This window comes from Lynx rufus, unplaced genomic scaffold, assembly GCF_022079265.1.
Source record: "Lynx rufus isolate CCGP_SWC_20201006 ecotype Redwood Valley unplaced genomic scaffold, mLynRuf1.p SCAF_19, whole genome shotgun sequence".
In the NCBI taxonomy this organism is placed as follows: Eukaryota; Metazoa; Chordata; class Mammalia; order Carnivora; family Felidae; genus Lynx; species Lynx rufus.
This window is the reverse complement of record NW_025814833.1, coordinates 1,749,312-1,767,055: the sequence shown is the minus strand read 5'-3', so window position 1 is coordinate 1,767,055 and position 17,744 is coordinate 1,749,312. Positions and strand designations below refer to the sequence as shown.

The following is a 17,744-nucleotide window of genomic DNA, read 5'->3' as shown; positions in this document are numbered from 1 at the left end:
TTTAGAAACAACAGTTTTTCATCTTTGCTTTTTGTCATGTGGGATCAAGGTCAAAACTTTGCCAGAGTGTTTGGACAAAGATTTTACCTAATAGGAAACTTCCTTAAATGCCTTAAAAATCAGAACTTTCTGTGACTTTGCACCCTGCTGGTGTTTTGGGCATCATTCTTTGTAATGTCATATCATAATAACTGCCTTCCTGCTATCTATTTCTGTTTCTATTGGCAAAATTTAACATATCAGGGGGGAAAAGGGTTCATGTGACCAAATTAAAAACCTTCAAACCCTAGTGATCTGAAGATTACAGCCAATGAGTCAGCAACAAGCATGTAGGGAAAGCCTGCTATACTCTATGTGTGTAAACTGTGGGAGGGGGTAGTCTAGGGATTAAAAAAGAAGGGGGGAGGGCAAGAGGGAACTAGGGGTACAGAGAGAGAGAGAGTGGCCAAACCACTCTCCATTATGTGGAGTTGGAGGAAGACACAGGGAAAAGACAGAATAATGGGGCTGAAAAATAACAAGACGCATGTGGCATCTCTCCACCCAACTAAATATATATTGCCTTACTGGTAAAGAGTATGTTCTGGTCTGGAAATAAGAAGGTGTAGATTAGTGTTAACCTGGGTCTTGTGTTAATGAGATCAAGGTGATGCGGAATTCCACATTGCTCTCCTATTTAGCTTTTCTCTGTTTCATACCCATAGATCTAGGCTGTACCTACCAGATTTTAACCACTATCTTGCCAAGGTGGATCACTTTTCACAGTGCTTAAAGAGTGGGGATGGTTCCACGTGAATTCATCCCCATCCCTGAGAAAACAAGTTGGAGTGCACATTCTGATTGACAGAGTTGAGATCAGCAGCATCTCCTTTTGTTAATAAGGGGAGTCATAAAAAATCATAAATTTGCCCCCCTTTAAACATACGCTTTCTCCATGGAAACATCATCTCCTAAAAACATGCATTGTTATATGCCTGCAAGTCAAGGCACTTGTTGGTTGTATCTTTTAACTTCTAAGAATTGGTCAGTGTCTTAGTCTCTTAAAGTCTCATAGTCCAAAAATATATCTGAAACCACCATAGAGCAAGGATTAGTTATTGTTAGTTTTGCATTCAGTAAAAAGGCTTTGATAAACCCAGATTCCAGCCAAATTGACCTCCCTGTTTTTCCCTGTGCACAGACCATGTTTTACTGCCTCCTTGCCCTTGAATACTGTTCCATCTGCCTGGGAAGGCCTCCACTATTGCCACCTGTTTAGATCCTCAAGAACTATCTGAAACACCCCTGATTTTATAAGTAAAAATCTATTTTTCCTTAATCTCAACTATCATCTTACCTCTATCTTTCTTTTAAAAAATAAGTTTATTTACATTGACAGAGAGGGAAAGACAGAATCCCAAGCAGTCTCCATGTGGAGCTTGACTTGGGGCTTGATCCCATAAACTGTGAGATCATGACCTGAGTTGAAATCAAGAGTTGGATACTTAACTGACTGAGCCACCCAGTTGACCAATATCTCTATCTTTTTTATATCACACTTTTCACTTTCTTTTATGTGTGATGGAATAAAAAACATTGTTAGTATTGGCAGCTTTCCTCTGCTCCCTCTCCTCTAAAGATAAAATTCTTTTTGGCTGCATAGGTCTTTCCAAATCCAGCAACTTCTGTGGAGATTTTTGGTTTGCCATATAAGTTCCTGAGACTTAACTGTGCATAACAGGTGTATTAGAAAGAAAAAGCTGAAAAATTGCAAGGAAGAGTGCTAGTTTAATTAAGTAACATTGGACGGAGAAGCAAGAGCTTTATACAAAGAAAAAACAAGTTCTCCCAACAAACAAAAGTCCAGGTCCAGATGGCTTCACAGGGGAATTCTACCAAACATTTCAAGAAAATGAGAATGTTAATACCTATTCTCAAACTATTCCAAAACAGAGATGGAAGGAAAACTTCCAAATTCATTCTATGAGGCCAAACTTCCTTGATTCCCAAATCAAATACCTCAGTAACAAGGAGAATTATAGGCTAATATCTTGATGAACATGGATGCAAAAATTCTCAATAAGATACTAGCAAATTGAATCCAACAGTACATGAAAAGAATTATTCACCATGATCAAGTGGGATTTATTCCTGGGCCTCAAGAGTGGTTCAACTCTCAAATCAATCAACGTGATAGACCACATTCATAAAAGAAAGGATAAGAACCATATGATCCTTTCAATGGATGCATAAAAAGCATTTGACAAAGTATAGCATCCGTTTTTGATAAAAACCCTCAACAAAATAGGGATAATATCAGGGAATATACCTCAACATCATATAAGCCATAAACAAAAACCCACAGCTAATATGTTCAATGGGCAAAAACAGAGATTTTCCTCTATGGTCAGGAACAAGGCAGGGATGTCCACTCTCACCACTTGTATTTTTAAATTTTTTATATTAAATATAATTTATTGTCAAATTGGTTTCTATACAACACCCAGTGCTCAAATCATTGAGGTGCCCTCCTCAATGCCCATCACCTACTTTCCCCTCTCCCACACCCCCATCAACCCTCAGTTTGTTCTCAGTATTTAAGAGTCTCTTATGGTTTGCATCCCTCCCTCTCTGTAACTTTTTTTTTCCCCCTTACCCTCCCCAATGGTCTTCTGTTAAGTTCCTCAGGATCCATATATGAGTGAAAACATATTCACCACTGGTATTTAACATAGTACTGTAAGTCTTAGACTCAGCAAGCAGACAACAAAAAGAAATAAAAGGCACCCAAATCAGCAAGAAGGAAAACTTTCACTATTCACAGATCACATGATACTCTATGTAGAAAACCTGAAAGACTGCACCAAAAAATTGCTAAAACTGATACACGAATTCAGTAAAGTGTCAGGATACAAAATCAACATACAAAAATCTTTGGCGTTTCTATACACCAATAATGAATTAGCAGAAAGAGAAATCAAGGAACCAATCCCATCGACCATTATACCAAAAATAATAAGATACCTAGGAATAAACCCAACCAAAGAGGCAAAAGACCTGTACTCTGAAAACTATAAAACACGTATGAAAGAAATTGAAAAAGACATAAATAAATAGAAAAATATTCCATGCTCATGGATTGGAAGAATAAATATGGTTAAAATCTATACAACCTAAAGCAATCCACACATTTAATGCAATCCCTATCAAAATACCACCAGCATTTTTCACAGAGCTAGAACAATTCTAAAATTTGTATGGAACCACAAAAGACCCTCAATAGCCAAAATAATCTTGAAAAAGAAAAGCAAAGCCAGAGGCATCACAATTCTGGACTTCGACCTATATTACAATGCTGTCATAATCAAGACCATATGGTACATATGGCACAAAAACAGACACATAGATCAATGGAACAGAATAGAAAACCCAGAAATGGATCTACAACTATATTATCAATTAATCTTTGACAAAGCAAGAGAATATCTAATGGAAAAAAAGACAGTCTCTTCAACAAATGATGTGGGAAAACTGGACAGCAAATGCAGAAGAATGAAATTGGACCACTTTCTTACACCATACACAAAAGTAAACTCAAAATGGGTGAAAGACCTAACTGTGAGACAGGAAACCATCAAAATCCTAGAGGAGAACACAGGGAGCCATCTCTTTGACCTCGGCCACAGCAACTTCTAACTAGACATGTCTCCAGAGGCAAGGAGAAAAAAAGCAAAAATGAACTATTGGGACTTCCTTGAGATCATAAGCTTCTGCGCAGCAAAGGAAACAATCAAAAAAGCTAAAAGGCAACCTACAGAATGAGAGAAGATATTTGCAAATGACATATTGGATAAAGGGTTAATATTCAAAATCTATAAAGAACCTATCAAACTCAATACCCAAAAAACAAATAATCCGGTTAAGGAATGGATGAAAACATGAATAGACATTTTGGCAAAGAAAACATACAGATGGCTAATGGACACATGAAAAGATGCTTAATATCACTGATCATCAGAGAAATACAAATCAAAACCACAATGAAATACCACCTCACAACTGTCAGAATGACTAAATTAACAACACGGGAAACAACAGATGTTGGCAAGGATGTGGAGAAAGGGGAACCCTCTTACACTGCTAATGGGACTGCAAACTAGTGCAGCTACTCTGGAAAACAGTGTGGAGGTTCCTCAAAAAGTTAAAAATAGGGGTGCCTGGGTAGTACAGTCAGTTAAGCATCCAACTTAGGCTCAAGTCATGCTCTCATGGTTCATGAGTTCAAGCCACATGTCGAGCTCTGTGCTGACAGCTCAGAGCCTGGAGCTTGCTTTGGATCCTGTGTCTCCATCTCTCTCTCTGCCTCTCCCCTCCCCATGCCCTCTCTCTCTCTCTCTCTCTCTCAAAATAAATAAACATTTAAAAACGTTAAAAATAGAACTACTCTATGGCCCAGCAATTACACTACTAGGTATTTAACCAAAGGATACAAAAATACTGATTCAAAGGGGCACATGCACCCCGATATTTATAACAGCATTCCCAACAATAGCCAAACTATGGAAAGAGCCCAATGTCCATTGACTGATGAAGGGATAACAAAGACGTGGTATAAATATGTATTAGAATATTATTCAGCCACCAAAAAGAATGAAATCTTGCCATTTGCAACATCGTGGATTGAGCTATAGTGTATTATGCTGAACAAAATAAATCAGTCAGAGAAAGACAAATACCATATAATATCACTCATATGTGGAATTTAAGAAACAAAACAGATAAACATAGGGGAATGGGGAAAAAGGGAGGGAGGCAACCCATAAAAGACTCTTTTTTATGTTTATTTGTTTATTTTGGGAAAGAGAGAGAGAAGTACAAGGGGGGAACAGAGAGGGAGAGGGAGAGGGAGAGGGAGAGGGAGAGGGAGAGGGAGAGAGAGAGAGAGAGAAATTCCAAGCAGGATCTGCACTGTCAGCAGAGAGCCTGATACAGGGCTCTAACTCATGAACCATGAGATCATGATCTGAGCTGAAATCAAGCTTAACGAACTGAGCTTAACTGACTGAGCCACCCAGGCGCCCCAAGAGACTTTTAACCACAGAAAACAAACTGAGGGTTGCTGGAGTGGAGATGGGTAGAGAATGGGCCAAATGGATGATGGGTATTAAGGAGGGTAATTGTTGTGATGAACACTGGGTGTTATATGTAAGTGATGAATCACTAAGTTCTACTGAAACCAATATTACACTATATGTGAACTAACTAGAATTTAAATAAAAATTTGAAACAAAAAATAAATGAAAAGGAAAAAACAAGTGATAGAAGATGAAAAAGGAAAAAAAGTGGGAAAACTTGCAGAAGATACATTCCAGAGTGAATTTTTTAGTTGATAATGAGCAGTGTTTAGAGAGTTTTCTGGGTAGCTATAGTATGTATAAGATATTGAGCATGAAAGCAATATAGAAAACTGATTTTAAAGGTTGCTGGGCATTACAAATTGGCTTCCCCTTGATGCTTTTCAAAGGACTACAGTAAATACCTAAAGATTAAACCTTTTAAGATTGTTTACTTGCTGGACTATTTCCTAGGATACAATTATATGCTGAACCACATAGAATCTTGTCTTATATTTGAGTTTTACTTGTTTGATTATAATTTGTATACATGTCCTAATTCCTGTTTTAATCTGTTGGAAGGCAGGAGGCCTGCCATTCACTTTTGCTTTTTTTTGGTACCTTTCACAGAATAGATGCTCAATAAATATTTGTTTAAGGACTGATAGATACCTAAGATCTGAAATGATATCTGCTAAAAAGTATCCCTTTTATTAAAAACCAAAATAAAACTGTGGTTAGGAAAGAATGTGCTTTCATTTTTCTACCAGTATGCAATATTTTACCTTTAGGATTAATGGAGGGAACCAGTTTTATGTTCTTGAAAAACACAATATGTTTTTGAACAAGAACATATGCAATATGTTCTTGACAAACATAACCCTTGCATTCAGGACACCTAATTATATTCATTCTAGCACTTTGTCATATATTGATGTATATGCTTTTTTAACTGATTCATCATGAATCTTCTATATTGGAATTTGGGAAGCCAGAGTATAAACAGACAAAAAGAAAGTCAGCTAAGAATATACCTCCATCAGAGTTCCTCCATCTCTTATTTTTTGGTAGAATACAGCTTTTGGGATGCCTGGGTGTCTCAGTCAATTAAGTGTCCAACTGTTGGTTTCAGCTCAGGTCATGATCTCATGATTCGTGGGATTGAGCCCCATGTTGGGCTCTACGCTGACAGCACGGAGCCTGTTTGGGATTCTCTCTCTCCCTCTCTCTCTCTCTCTCTCTGCCCATCCCCTGATTGCTTTTGCTCTCCTTCTCCTTTCTCTTTCTCTCTCTCAAAATAAATATAAACTTTAAAAAATAAAGAAAACTTTTAAGCATGTCTACATAACGTTTGGAAACATAAATGATCACAAAGGGTTCCAAACTCTTTAAGACAAGTAGTCTGGTTTTATCTCTGGAAATGTCTGCTTTAATCCTCACTTATCATGAACTAAGAAGCTCTATTTTCACTGTCCTCTCTTGTCCATATTTAATCAATAGACTCATTCTCATCACCATATATTTTATACAGTGGAAACTCAAAATAGAATCTCAGAAATTTATACAGGCAGGAATTAAACATATCTCATTTGTTGTAATATACAGATATTGATACCTATGAAGAACAGTAAAAATGGGTAATAAAAGAAAATACAGTAAAAAAATCTAATTATGTGTATGAGCTACACAGACGTGGGTCCAAGTCTCAACTCTACCATTTAATAGCCATGTATCACTGGGCAAGTTCTTTAACCTCTATGAATATCAGTGTTACCATCTTCAATAATATGACCTACCTCATAGTGTTACTGACATAGTTTTTGCCATATAGCAAGGGCTGAAAAATCAGAGCTAGTAGTAATAGTGGTATCAGTACCAAAAACAGAAATAAGAGATAATGTGTTGAGCATTTACTCTATGTCAGCTTTGGTGCTAAGTGCTTGTCAGTATTCCCTGAGGTAGACACTTCAACTCCTCTTCAACTGTTCTCTCTCTCAGTTAAGAGCACCATGATTCACTCAGTTGCTTAAGTCAGAAACATAAGAGGCATCCTTTATTCAACTATTTCTCTCATTTCTCACAGCCAGTGCATCAGTATGTCCTGTCAGCTCATCTTTCAATACATATCTTGGATCAATTAACTTCTCCCTATCTCCTTAGCTACCACCCCAATCCAAGATTACCATTGCATATCTCCCCCTCAAATGATATAATTGCTTCCCAACTTGGTCTCCTTGCTTGTCTCCCCACAGTCCAATCTCACTGGGACAGTCACAGTGATCTTTTAAAAATAGAAATCTGATCGTCTTATTCCCCAGCTTAAAACAAACAGACAAAATATAACACTCTCCATTTGCCTCGTATTACTAATAAAAATCAACTTATTCTGGCCCACAATATGCAACAGGATCTGACCTCTGCCTGCCTCTCCAACCTCATCCAATACCATTTCCCCTCAGCTCACTGTGCTCCACCCACACTGGCCTTTTTTAGTTTTCTTGAATACAACTAGTCTGTTCCTGTTTCATGACCTTTGCACTTGTTGTTCACTGACTGGCACACTATTCCCATAGATCTTCACAAGGTTGGTTCCTTCCTGCCATGCAGGTCTCGGCTTTAAGTCTCTTTCTCTTGGAAGCCCTTGTTGATCACTCAACTAAAAATGGCCTTCCAGTCACTCTTGTAATATGACCCTTTTTATTCTCATCGTAAGTATTACCCAAAATAGTCTTGTAAATGTATGTGTATGTTTCCCCCACTCTAGAAATTAAGTTCCAGGAGAGTAAGAACTTTATTTTTTTTTTATTAAGTAATCTCTATGCCCAACATGAGGCTTGAACTCATGACCTGGAGATCAAGAATTGCATGCTCCACCAACCAAGCCAGACAGGCACCCCAAAGGAGAGTAGGAAATTTAATCTGTCTCATTCAATGCTATATGCCAAATACCGAATGCAATTGTTCAAAATATCTTAAGCTGAATAAACAAATTTTCATTTTACAGGTGAGGAAATCAAGGCACAGGTCATATAACTAAAATATACCATTACTCCCTAGGTTAATGTTGGAGTCAAAACCTAGTAGTTCAGAATTTGTAAACTTTGAGTCCACTGGTTGAATCTGAGTAGGGTTTCTTGGGAGGGGAGCCTAGAAATTTTAAATATGCAAAATTTAAAAAAATAGGCAAAATAAAAAAATTTAAATTTTAAATTTAGGAAATTGCATACAAAAATTCAGATTTGAGGATTTTTTTCAAAAAATCAGAAGATACAGCAATATTTGTCTTATATTTCTATATGGTAACAATAATTTGGATATTATGTGGCTGCCTCACTTTAACTGAGACATAGCTCATTGATTCATTCAATAATCATTTGCTGAGCACTTACTATGTGCCATACACTAGAGTCCCTTGAGCTATATCAAGGAGCAAAAAAGACAAATATCTCTGTCCTTAATAAGCTTACATCATAGCTTAAGGAGACAGAAAATTAATAGCAAATATGATAGGTAAATTATATAGATAGATAGATAGATATATCAAAAAAGTTAATAATTGCTATGTAAAAAGAAAAATCAGAGCAAGGTAAAAAAATATCAGGAGTATGAGGATGGTAACTAAGTGGAAGAGAATATTGAGATTATATATAAATAAAATATTCAAGGAAGATGCACTGATGAGGTTAAAATAGAAGAATCTGTACAATGGAAAGAAATGAGGGAGTTAGTCATGTAGCTCTAGGAAAATAAAGTATTCCAGAGAGAGGTAACAGTGCAAAGACCCTAAAGCTGGAGTATACCTGCCTGAGAGTATACCTGTTTGAGAAACAGTAAGGTCAGAGTGCCTTGTAAGCCCTAGAAAGGTCTTGAATTTACTTCCAAATGAAATGGTGTACCATTGGAAGGTCCTAGGTAGAACACAAACATATGTGACTACTGGTATTAAGAAAGATTGAAGAGAGTCATGTAGAAAAGCAGAGAAACCAACTAGAAGTTATTGAAACAACAGAGGTAAGAGATGGCTTGAACCAGAATGGTAGCAATGGTATGGAAGGCACAGTCTATGTAATCCCCAAAGTTTGAGTGAGTTAAGAGCCTGTGGGATAATATATTGACCAATGGGATATAGGAGCTGAGAAAGAAATTCTCTATTTCTCCTCCTGGATCAACTATCATGAAATAATCTCCTTTTTCCCCGGCCTCACTACCTTTTTCCTTCACTCCTATGTTGCTAATACACAATAGTTTTTGCTTCAGGTTTTATTTTCTATGAATCCATGGTAAGACAGGAAGAAGGTCAGAAGTTCAGTTTGGGACATACTGGTCTTAACACCAAGTGAATATGCTGAAAATTCTACTGGATAAAAGATTCTGTATTTTATGCCATATTTCACTCATATGTGGAATAGGAAACAAAACAGAAGAACAAATGGGATGGGAAAGAATGAGAGAGAGAAGCAAACCATAAGAAACCAATAGAGAACAAACTGAGGGTTTATGGAGGGAGGTGGGCAGGGGATGGGCTAAATGGGTGATGAGAATTAAGGAGGGTACTTATTGGAATGAGCACTGGGTGTTATATGTAAGTGATGAATTACTAAATTCTACTCCTGAAACCAGTATTATACTATATGTTCACTAATTAGAATTTAAATAATAATTTGGAAGAAAAACAAAATAAACAAACAAAGATTCTGTAGTTTAGGAGAGAGATATGGGCTGGAAGGTATATGTGTTGGAGTTATCAGTGTACAGATGGTAGATAAAACTGTGAGAGATAAAACTGTGAGACTGTATAAACAAATCATGGATGGAGTAAGTATGGATAGACATGGAAAAGAAAACTAGGACCAAGCACCAAGGTCCCCTAACATTAAGAGGTCAGGGGGACTATGAGGAACCAGCAAAGGAAATTAAGAAAGGGTAATTGACAGAGTACAGGGAAAAGTAGGATAGTGTAGTTCTCTGGAAGTCAGGTTAAAGAACAATTGTGCCAAATGTACTTATTAAGTAAAAGTAGGAGTGAAAATTGACCTGGCCACTGGATTTAGCATCACTGAGGTCACTGGAGACTGAAAAGAGCAATTTTGGTGCAGTAGCGAAAACAAAATTCTAACTGGAATGGGTTTAATAGAGAATCAGTGGAGAGGAGCTCAAGGTCCTAAGTGCAGATGGCAGGGCTTTTTTTCTTTGCTTTTTGGTTTGTTTTGTTTTTTGTTTTTAATAAGTATTTTGTTGCAAATGTAAGCAAGGAGATGGGCAGTGGCTGGCAGGAGAAGTGGAGTTGACACTTTTTTAGATGGCATAAATATTGTCCTATGTGTGTTGATGGAAATGATCCAGTAGAAATAGGAAATTCCATGATATAGGAGAGTGGGAGAAATGCTCAGGTGATTTCCTTGAGTAGGCAAATAAAGATTGAATCTAGTGCAGAAGTGATGTGTTTGGCCTTACGTAGCAACAAGGCCAGTCCATCAATGATAATAGACTTGAAGGCAGAGTATGCAGATAAAGATGCCAGTCAGTGGGTGAATATAGTGGAAGTTCTCTCCTAATTGCTTCAGTTTTTTTTAAAGTAAAATGGGAAGCGAGGGAACATGTTTAACGTTTGAGGAGAACAATGTAAAATACTCATCTAGGAGGATGAAAGACTGAATAGACTAGGAATACACAGTAATACTACTTGGCAGTATTAAGCAGTGCTATGGTTTCACAAGTGAGTAAGATTAAGGGATAAAGAGTCAAAGAAATCAAGAGGGTACATATGGGAGTGATTATAATGACTGATTATGAAACTTAAACTATGCTAGGTGGAAAGAGAGCAAAGGACAGTGAAAAAATTGTAGCATCACTGAGTGGCAGCTCTGGGGGAGGGTCAATAGGTTACTGGAATTGAGGTACAGAAATAGTGAGCTAGAGGTAGTGGTAAGTTTAGAAACATGAAAATGAGATTACTGAGGAGATTGATATAGTCTTCAACACCCTAAAATGTTTCAGATGGCCTGCCACAATTATTACATTATCTACCTTCTTGGCCCCTGAAGAGATTTTGAATGTGCAACTCCTGCAACAAATTAAAACCTTGATAGGAGCAAAATAATATCCGTATCTATATCTATATCTATATCTATCTATCTATCTATCTATCTATCTATCTATATAGGAATACCAGCATTCTAGCTCATTCATGACTATTTGAAATCAATTCTTATTTTATGATTATCAAATACAACCCATTAATTCTTACAAAGCACGTAATCTGTTAACCAACTATACTGTAAACATCTGCTCCCCTCAAATAAACAAACTGAATGGAATTCAAATTACATAGGTATTGTACAATAAAATGGCTAATATTTCTGAGTATTACATAGATAATATACAGCAGTATGGTTATATTTCTAAATATTAGAGCATATCTAACTTTTAATGAGATGAAAGTAAATTACAATTGCCACTACTTTGCTATTTATGTTACCTGTAATTTTACAAACAAGCAGATTATCAACTTTTAGAGGCTGAATTAATTAATCTTTTCATGTTATATATGTGTTCCATTATGCATACTTGCTACAAAAAATAAGCTAAACCAGGGACTCCCACTTATATCTAAAAACAGGTGGAAAAGATGACTACTTCTATCACATGTTAGCCTATGCAGACCAGAGAAGGCATCACCACTTTCTAAAGACCCTGCTATACAATCTTGATCTTTTCTGAGTTCAATTAATTATAATAAGTCCAAATCCTCATTTTTCCTACAACAGACTATCTGCTCTCCTGGAAATTGGTACCTGAGCAAGCTACTTGGTGACACTTAATTTTTCAAGGATTAACAATTAAATTGGGATTAAATTATAAGAAAGCTCACTGTCCTTGATAATCTCTTGGTAACCATGATGCGGAGTAGGATAGGAGGGTGAAAGGTGTTGAAACATATTTCTTAGTGTCTTAGGTAGACTAGGACAATTACTTTCCTCTCAAAAGACACAGGTTTCCTTGCAATATGGTACAAAGTGAATCCCATTGTACATGCTCAATGAACATTTGTTGACTAAAATGTAAACCTTGTTTACTATATACTACATAGGCATTTATAGGTCAGGATTATTTAGGAGCCATTAAAATCAGACAAAATTACTGTATATTTGTATTTATTTATTTTTTAAAATATGGACCATTTCAAACATACTCAAAAATAAAAATACCAATATAATGTACACTCATATACTCTTTGTACAGATTCAATAATTAGCAACATGCTACATTCCTTGTTTCAAATATCTCTACCCCCTCAACTTTTCTGATGATATTGCTTTGTTGGAGTAATAATCACTAAAATGTGATGAATAGCAATGCAAATGTCATGTGTCAGGGCTGGATAAATGCACTAAGGAACCCTTTAGAAATAGTTTGTGAGACAGTCAGATTTTGAGAACCTCATTTATTTTAATGATTACTAAAGAGCAAAAATGGTTGGATTATGTACCCCTTTAAGAAGGGGGTTCTTGTTCTGTTTACTTTGTTGGAGAGGTAAATGGTCATAATGTTTTTTGAACTTACAACTGGTTCACTGCACTTGGCCATCGTTATCCCCAAACACTCAGGTTTCTACAGATGTTTGATAATATTTAATCACTCTTTTCACTACCTGTGAATTAAATTCAGGATTATATAGATATATCTGTCTTCATCCACAGATTAAGTCATCCCTTGTTCCAAGTTGTTGGGAAAGTGATATGTGGGATTACTCTCATCACTTTTATCTTAGTAAGTGCCTCCACTGAAAAGATTCAGGTGGGAAGCAGGGGAGACAGTAATTTTTGGACTGGCACTACCTCTCAAAATATGACTCACTTCTCTATCATTTCTCTATTACTATAACCCTTAACTAAAATGCTGAGAAATTCAACTAATCACTCTTGAGACTGGCTAAATTAAAAACACAAAACTGAGTAATTGGCTATAGAAAGATCACAAACAGTAAATTTTTCTTGCTATGATGCAAATGGGTAGAGAATATTATTAAATATTTCATATATGCATTTTTAAACACACTGAAATTAATAGCCTAATTTTTAATGAGGGCAATAATGCACAGAAAAATTATCATCCATGATTACATTAAAGTGGCATTAAATTGGGAATTTTAGGTGAATACACACATTGTCAAATTCAGAGCCTTTTTCACTATAAATGATACTCTCTTGGCAATGGCATAAAATCACCTATATGGACTGAATTTCTCACTTGGCATATATTTGGAGTCAGTGGCCAGTACTAGATCTGAAAAGCATATTTATTAAACACAGCCAAATGCTAGCCAAATCACTTGTATCATTCTGGAAGAGACTTCTCTAAGTTGACAAAGACTGTTCCTTCCTTTAGAACATTGGGCCCCAAACTCTTCTTTTTCCGTACTAAGGTATATGGGAAGTATAATATTCAAAAGATTCACCCACTCCATCAGTCCCAATCACTCCCTAAGATCTACTGCATGAATAAAGGATGTCAGGAGTTATGCTTGAATTTAAGCCTCTGCTCAGTGGGATATCATCCTTTTCTCTTCTACTGATCTACATGTGACTTGAGAACCACTGACTTAGATGATATCAACAACAGATACAAACTTAACCAGATATGTACTTGAAAGAGAGGGCCATCTACAAGACAGGATTTCAGGGACACTGGGAACTTCCACTTGTGCATGAAATACTACAAGTCTTTGTTTAAAAGCAAATAGGCTGTCAACAGTAGCAAAGAGCATACTTATGGAAATTTCTAATGCCATTCTCCATTAAAAGGAATCAAGGTCCCTCAGAAAAGTGGCTGATTGTAGGACTAGGGCAGGAAATATACAAGATAATCCTGGAGCATCTTATAGTGCTGAAATATAAAGAAATGCACACACACACACACACACACACACACACACACACACAGATACATACTGTGGAATATTACTCAGCAATAAAAAAGAAAGAAATCTTGCCATCTGTAAAAATGTGGATGGAGCTACAGTGCATTATGCTAAGTGAATTAAGTCAGTCAGAGAAAGATAAATGCCATATGATTTCACTCATATGGAATTGAGGAAACAAAATAGAGGGACATAGGAGAAGGAAAGAAAAAAAAGAGATGGAGGGAAACCATAAAAGATTCTTAACTATAGAGAACAAACTGAGGGTTTGCTAAAGTGGAGGTGGGAGGGGGATAGGCTAAATGGGGAATGGGTATTAAGGAGAGCACTTGTGATGAACACTGGGTGCTATATGCAAGTGATGTATCATTAAGTTCTACTAAAACCAATATTATACTATATGTTAACTAACTAGAATTTAAATAAAAACTTGAAATAAACAAAATAAAAAACAAAACAAAAGCGATAAGGTATATTGATACTTTTTACCCTTCATATGACGTAATGAGTATATTTTATGTCTGTGGGCTTCCTCAAAAAAACACATTACCCCAGTCTAACTATGAAATAAATATCAGATAAATCCCAACTGAGGGACATTCTACAAAATATCTAAACAGTATTCCTCAAACTGCGAAGGTCATAAGAATTAAGGAAAGTTGAAAAAGCACCACAACCAAAAGGAAGTTAAGGACAGCTAACAACTAAATGTAATGTGGTATCCCAGATGGGATCCTGGAATAGAAAAAAGACATTAAGGAAAATCTGAGAAAATCTAAATTATTATGGACTTTAGTTAATAACAATGTACCACTGTTGGTTCATTAATTGTAACAAATATACCATAGTCATGTAAGATGTTAATAACAGGGGAAAATGGTGTAGGGCACACAGGAACTTACTGTACTGTCTTTGCAATAATTCTGTAAGTTTAAAATTGTACTAAAATTTATACATTTATTTAAAAGCAAATGGAGGGGTCTTTTATTACAGTACATTTTATGGGGATAAAAAGCTGGAAACAAAATACATGCACACAAATACAAAAATGATTGACTAAATGGTAGTATCATAGACTATTAAGCAACACAGAATATTACATACTTAAAAGGATAAGTGAGCTCTCTATCAATTCACTTGGAAAGATTTCCACTCTGTATTTTTATTAAGAAAAGAAAATGCAGAGAAATATAAAACTCTTATTTTGTAAAACAATGAGGAGAAAATCCATATATATATATATGTTTCCACTTCAAAGAATAGGGAGAAGGTATGCAAGGATACACACTGGATTAGTAACATTGCTCAGAGTAGGAGAATAGGGTGAGAGGAGAGAAAAGAGGAGAGGGGTAACAAGTCTGGGCATATAAGCAGACCAGGGAAAGTAAGCAATAATTAAGTTGATAATTCATTATCAGTATACAACATCTATACAGTGAACTAATGCTTTGCAAATAAAAATATAAATCTGTGAAAAAAAACAAGCAAATGGATCAGAAGGAGGAAAAGACATCTATTTTAGATTGGCAAGATTTAATGAAGGTGGGGGTGAAGAGGAGGTACGCAGGAAAAGTGTAGCAGTACTCAAAGAATATAGTATCATTCACTGAGGCTGAATTACCATCCTTTTCTCATTTTTTTTCCGAGAGCTGCCCAAGTAGGTGAAAACATTGATTATCACTAAGTATGATTCCTATTTCTTCCAGTATTCTGGAGTTTTTGTCCACCACAAACAGAAACTAAACTCACCACTTGCTTCCCCAACACTCCCCCCTCAAAACACATATGTATAAAAGTGATGCCTAGAGCATCAAGAAGATTATTTATACACCACCCTGTTCCCCTGGCCTTTTGAACAATGTGGCCTCACCAGGGGTTTCGAAGTGCTTTTGATGAAGAGGTGACATAGCTTTGGCATCAAAGTCCACAGGAGGCAAAAATAGGAAGGGTCTGCATTTCCAGGAAGTTGAAATCAAATAATAGATTGTAGGTGCCTGGTGTGCAAGATCAGAGACTCCCAAAATGGCAGAATTGAAAAGTGGTTTAAAGGTCATCTCAGCTATCTACTTCAATACCTAATGCAATCCCTATCTGAGATTCTACGTCCTAGATCCTTGCACTAGGGTGGAAGGGGAAGGAAGGACATATTGTAGAATCCCTTAGGATAAAACAGATTGCTTTTCACTATATACTTCTTACAAGAATCAATAGTATCTGTTACATATTATTCCCTGTATAGCACCTAGGAACTCAGGATGACCATGTGTTTACAGGGCTCCATGTTGAACATTTAGATACAGTGAACACTGTGCAAATCATAAGAAAATTTTTAACAGTAGCTTATTTGCTAAGAGATCTCCCAGTAGCATCTGAAGCTATTTTCCATCAACAAAAAAAGTAGAGAGCTTACCCTAAATGATACTTTAGGCCATTTTCATAGTCAGATATTAAGAACATTGAGCCCATTGGCTCTATGAAAAAACAATTGTTAGAAGACCCTACAGTAGGGGTGGAGTTAAGAAATGAAACACAAACTTTTATAAAATTCTATGGGCATGCACAGTAAATGTAAGTCCCATTTTATGAAAACTTGATAATAATTTGTGTAGTCCCAATAAATAATTACAATTGAACTTACTGAAGCTCCCCATGCACTGCAAAGATATTCACTGTATAACGTGAGCAACACCTCCATACACTCCAGGCCCAATCAAAAGACGACTAACTATGGTATTGAGCAATATTTTCACACAGCACTCACCTTAAAACACAAGTGTAGAAACCACTGTCTTGTGCCTCAGCTGAGTGAAACCATATTGAATCTTCTTCTTTGCTCATCCTGACCTCTGAAAAGATGATGGGCTCTTCCAAATCACCCTTGTTTTTGTACCACATAAGCCTGAGTCCAGTGCTCTGGGCCATGCTATAGTTGGTACGAATATAACTGTAGAAAAGGGCGCATTTCACCCGTACTGGTTCACCTGCCAAAGCCATGTATGTCTTGAGATCCACTGACCAGTCAATGCAGCCATCCACTGAAAGAAAACCAGATTGGGCATGAAATGCATTGAGTATTGTTAATACTAATTATAATACTAATCATTGCCAACATGTACTGAGGACTTACTGTGAGCCAGGCTTTACAGAATTTTCATGTCAAATGCTTTATATAGATTACCTCATTTAATCTTCCCAATGATCCTTTAAGATAGACCAATATCCTCTTTAGACCTTGGCAGAGAGGATCCCTGTTCTATCCCTTTGTCTTTGGGGGAATTCCCAGTCCTCACAGCAAACTTATGCTTGCAGTTAACTGGATCCTCCAAGTAGTTCCAGCACTGGTGTTTATGTGGCTGTCCTGGGGCCCCACCACAAGGTCCCAATTCTGGCAGAATGGCCTGGCAAACGGATTACTCCTGTTAGTCATGTGGTATTTGCTTCACAGGATTGTGTGAGACTGGACTTCTAGGATGACAGTGACATGTTGATTTTAGGTGACTTAAATTTTTTGGACAGGAGCCCCACAAAAGAAATACTTCCAGGGGACCCTTGTACAGCCTAAGAGCAGCCCTTAGATTCACATTTTTATGATTCTTATTTTACAGAAAAGAACTGAGACTCAGACAAGTTCAATGACTTTTCCCAAAGTCACATGGTTAATAAGTGGTAGAAAACCAGTCTCTGATTCTACAGACTGTGTTCTTTACCCCTACCCAATAGTGCCTCTGCCT

The 17,744-nt window shown here is 36.7% G+C and overlaps 1 protein-coding gene across 1 annotated transcript in view; it reads right to left on the bottom strand.

Moving 5' to 3' along the window:
* The window catches only part of IL1RAPL2 (interleukin 1 receptor accessory protein like 2), a 612,469-nt gene that overhangs the window by 579,353 nt on the left and 15,372 nt on the right, over positions 1-17,744 (bottom strand). Inside the window, exon 3 of the mRNA XM_047082151.1 lies at positions 16,775-17,048. Within this exon, the coding sequence (XP_046938107.1) occupies positions 16,775-17,048 (274 nt within the window). The remainder of the gene's footprint in view (positions 1-16,774; positions 17,049-17,744) is intronic.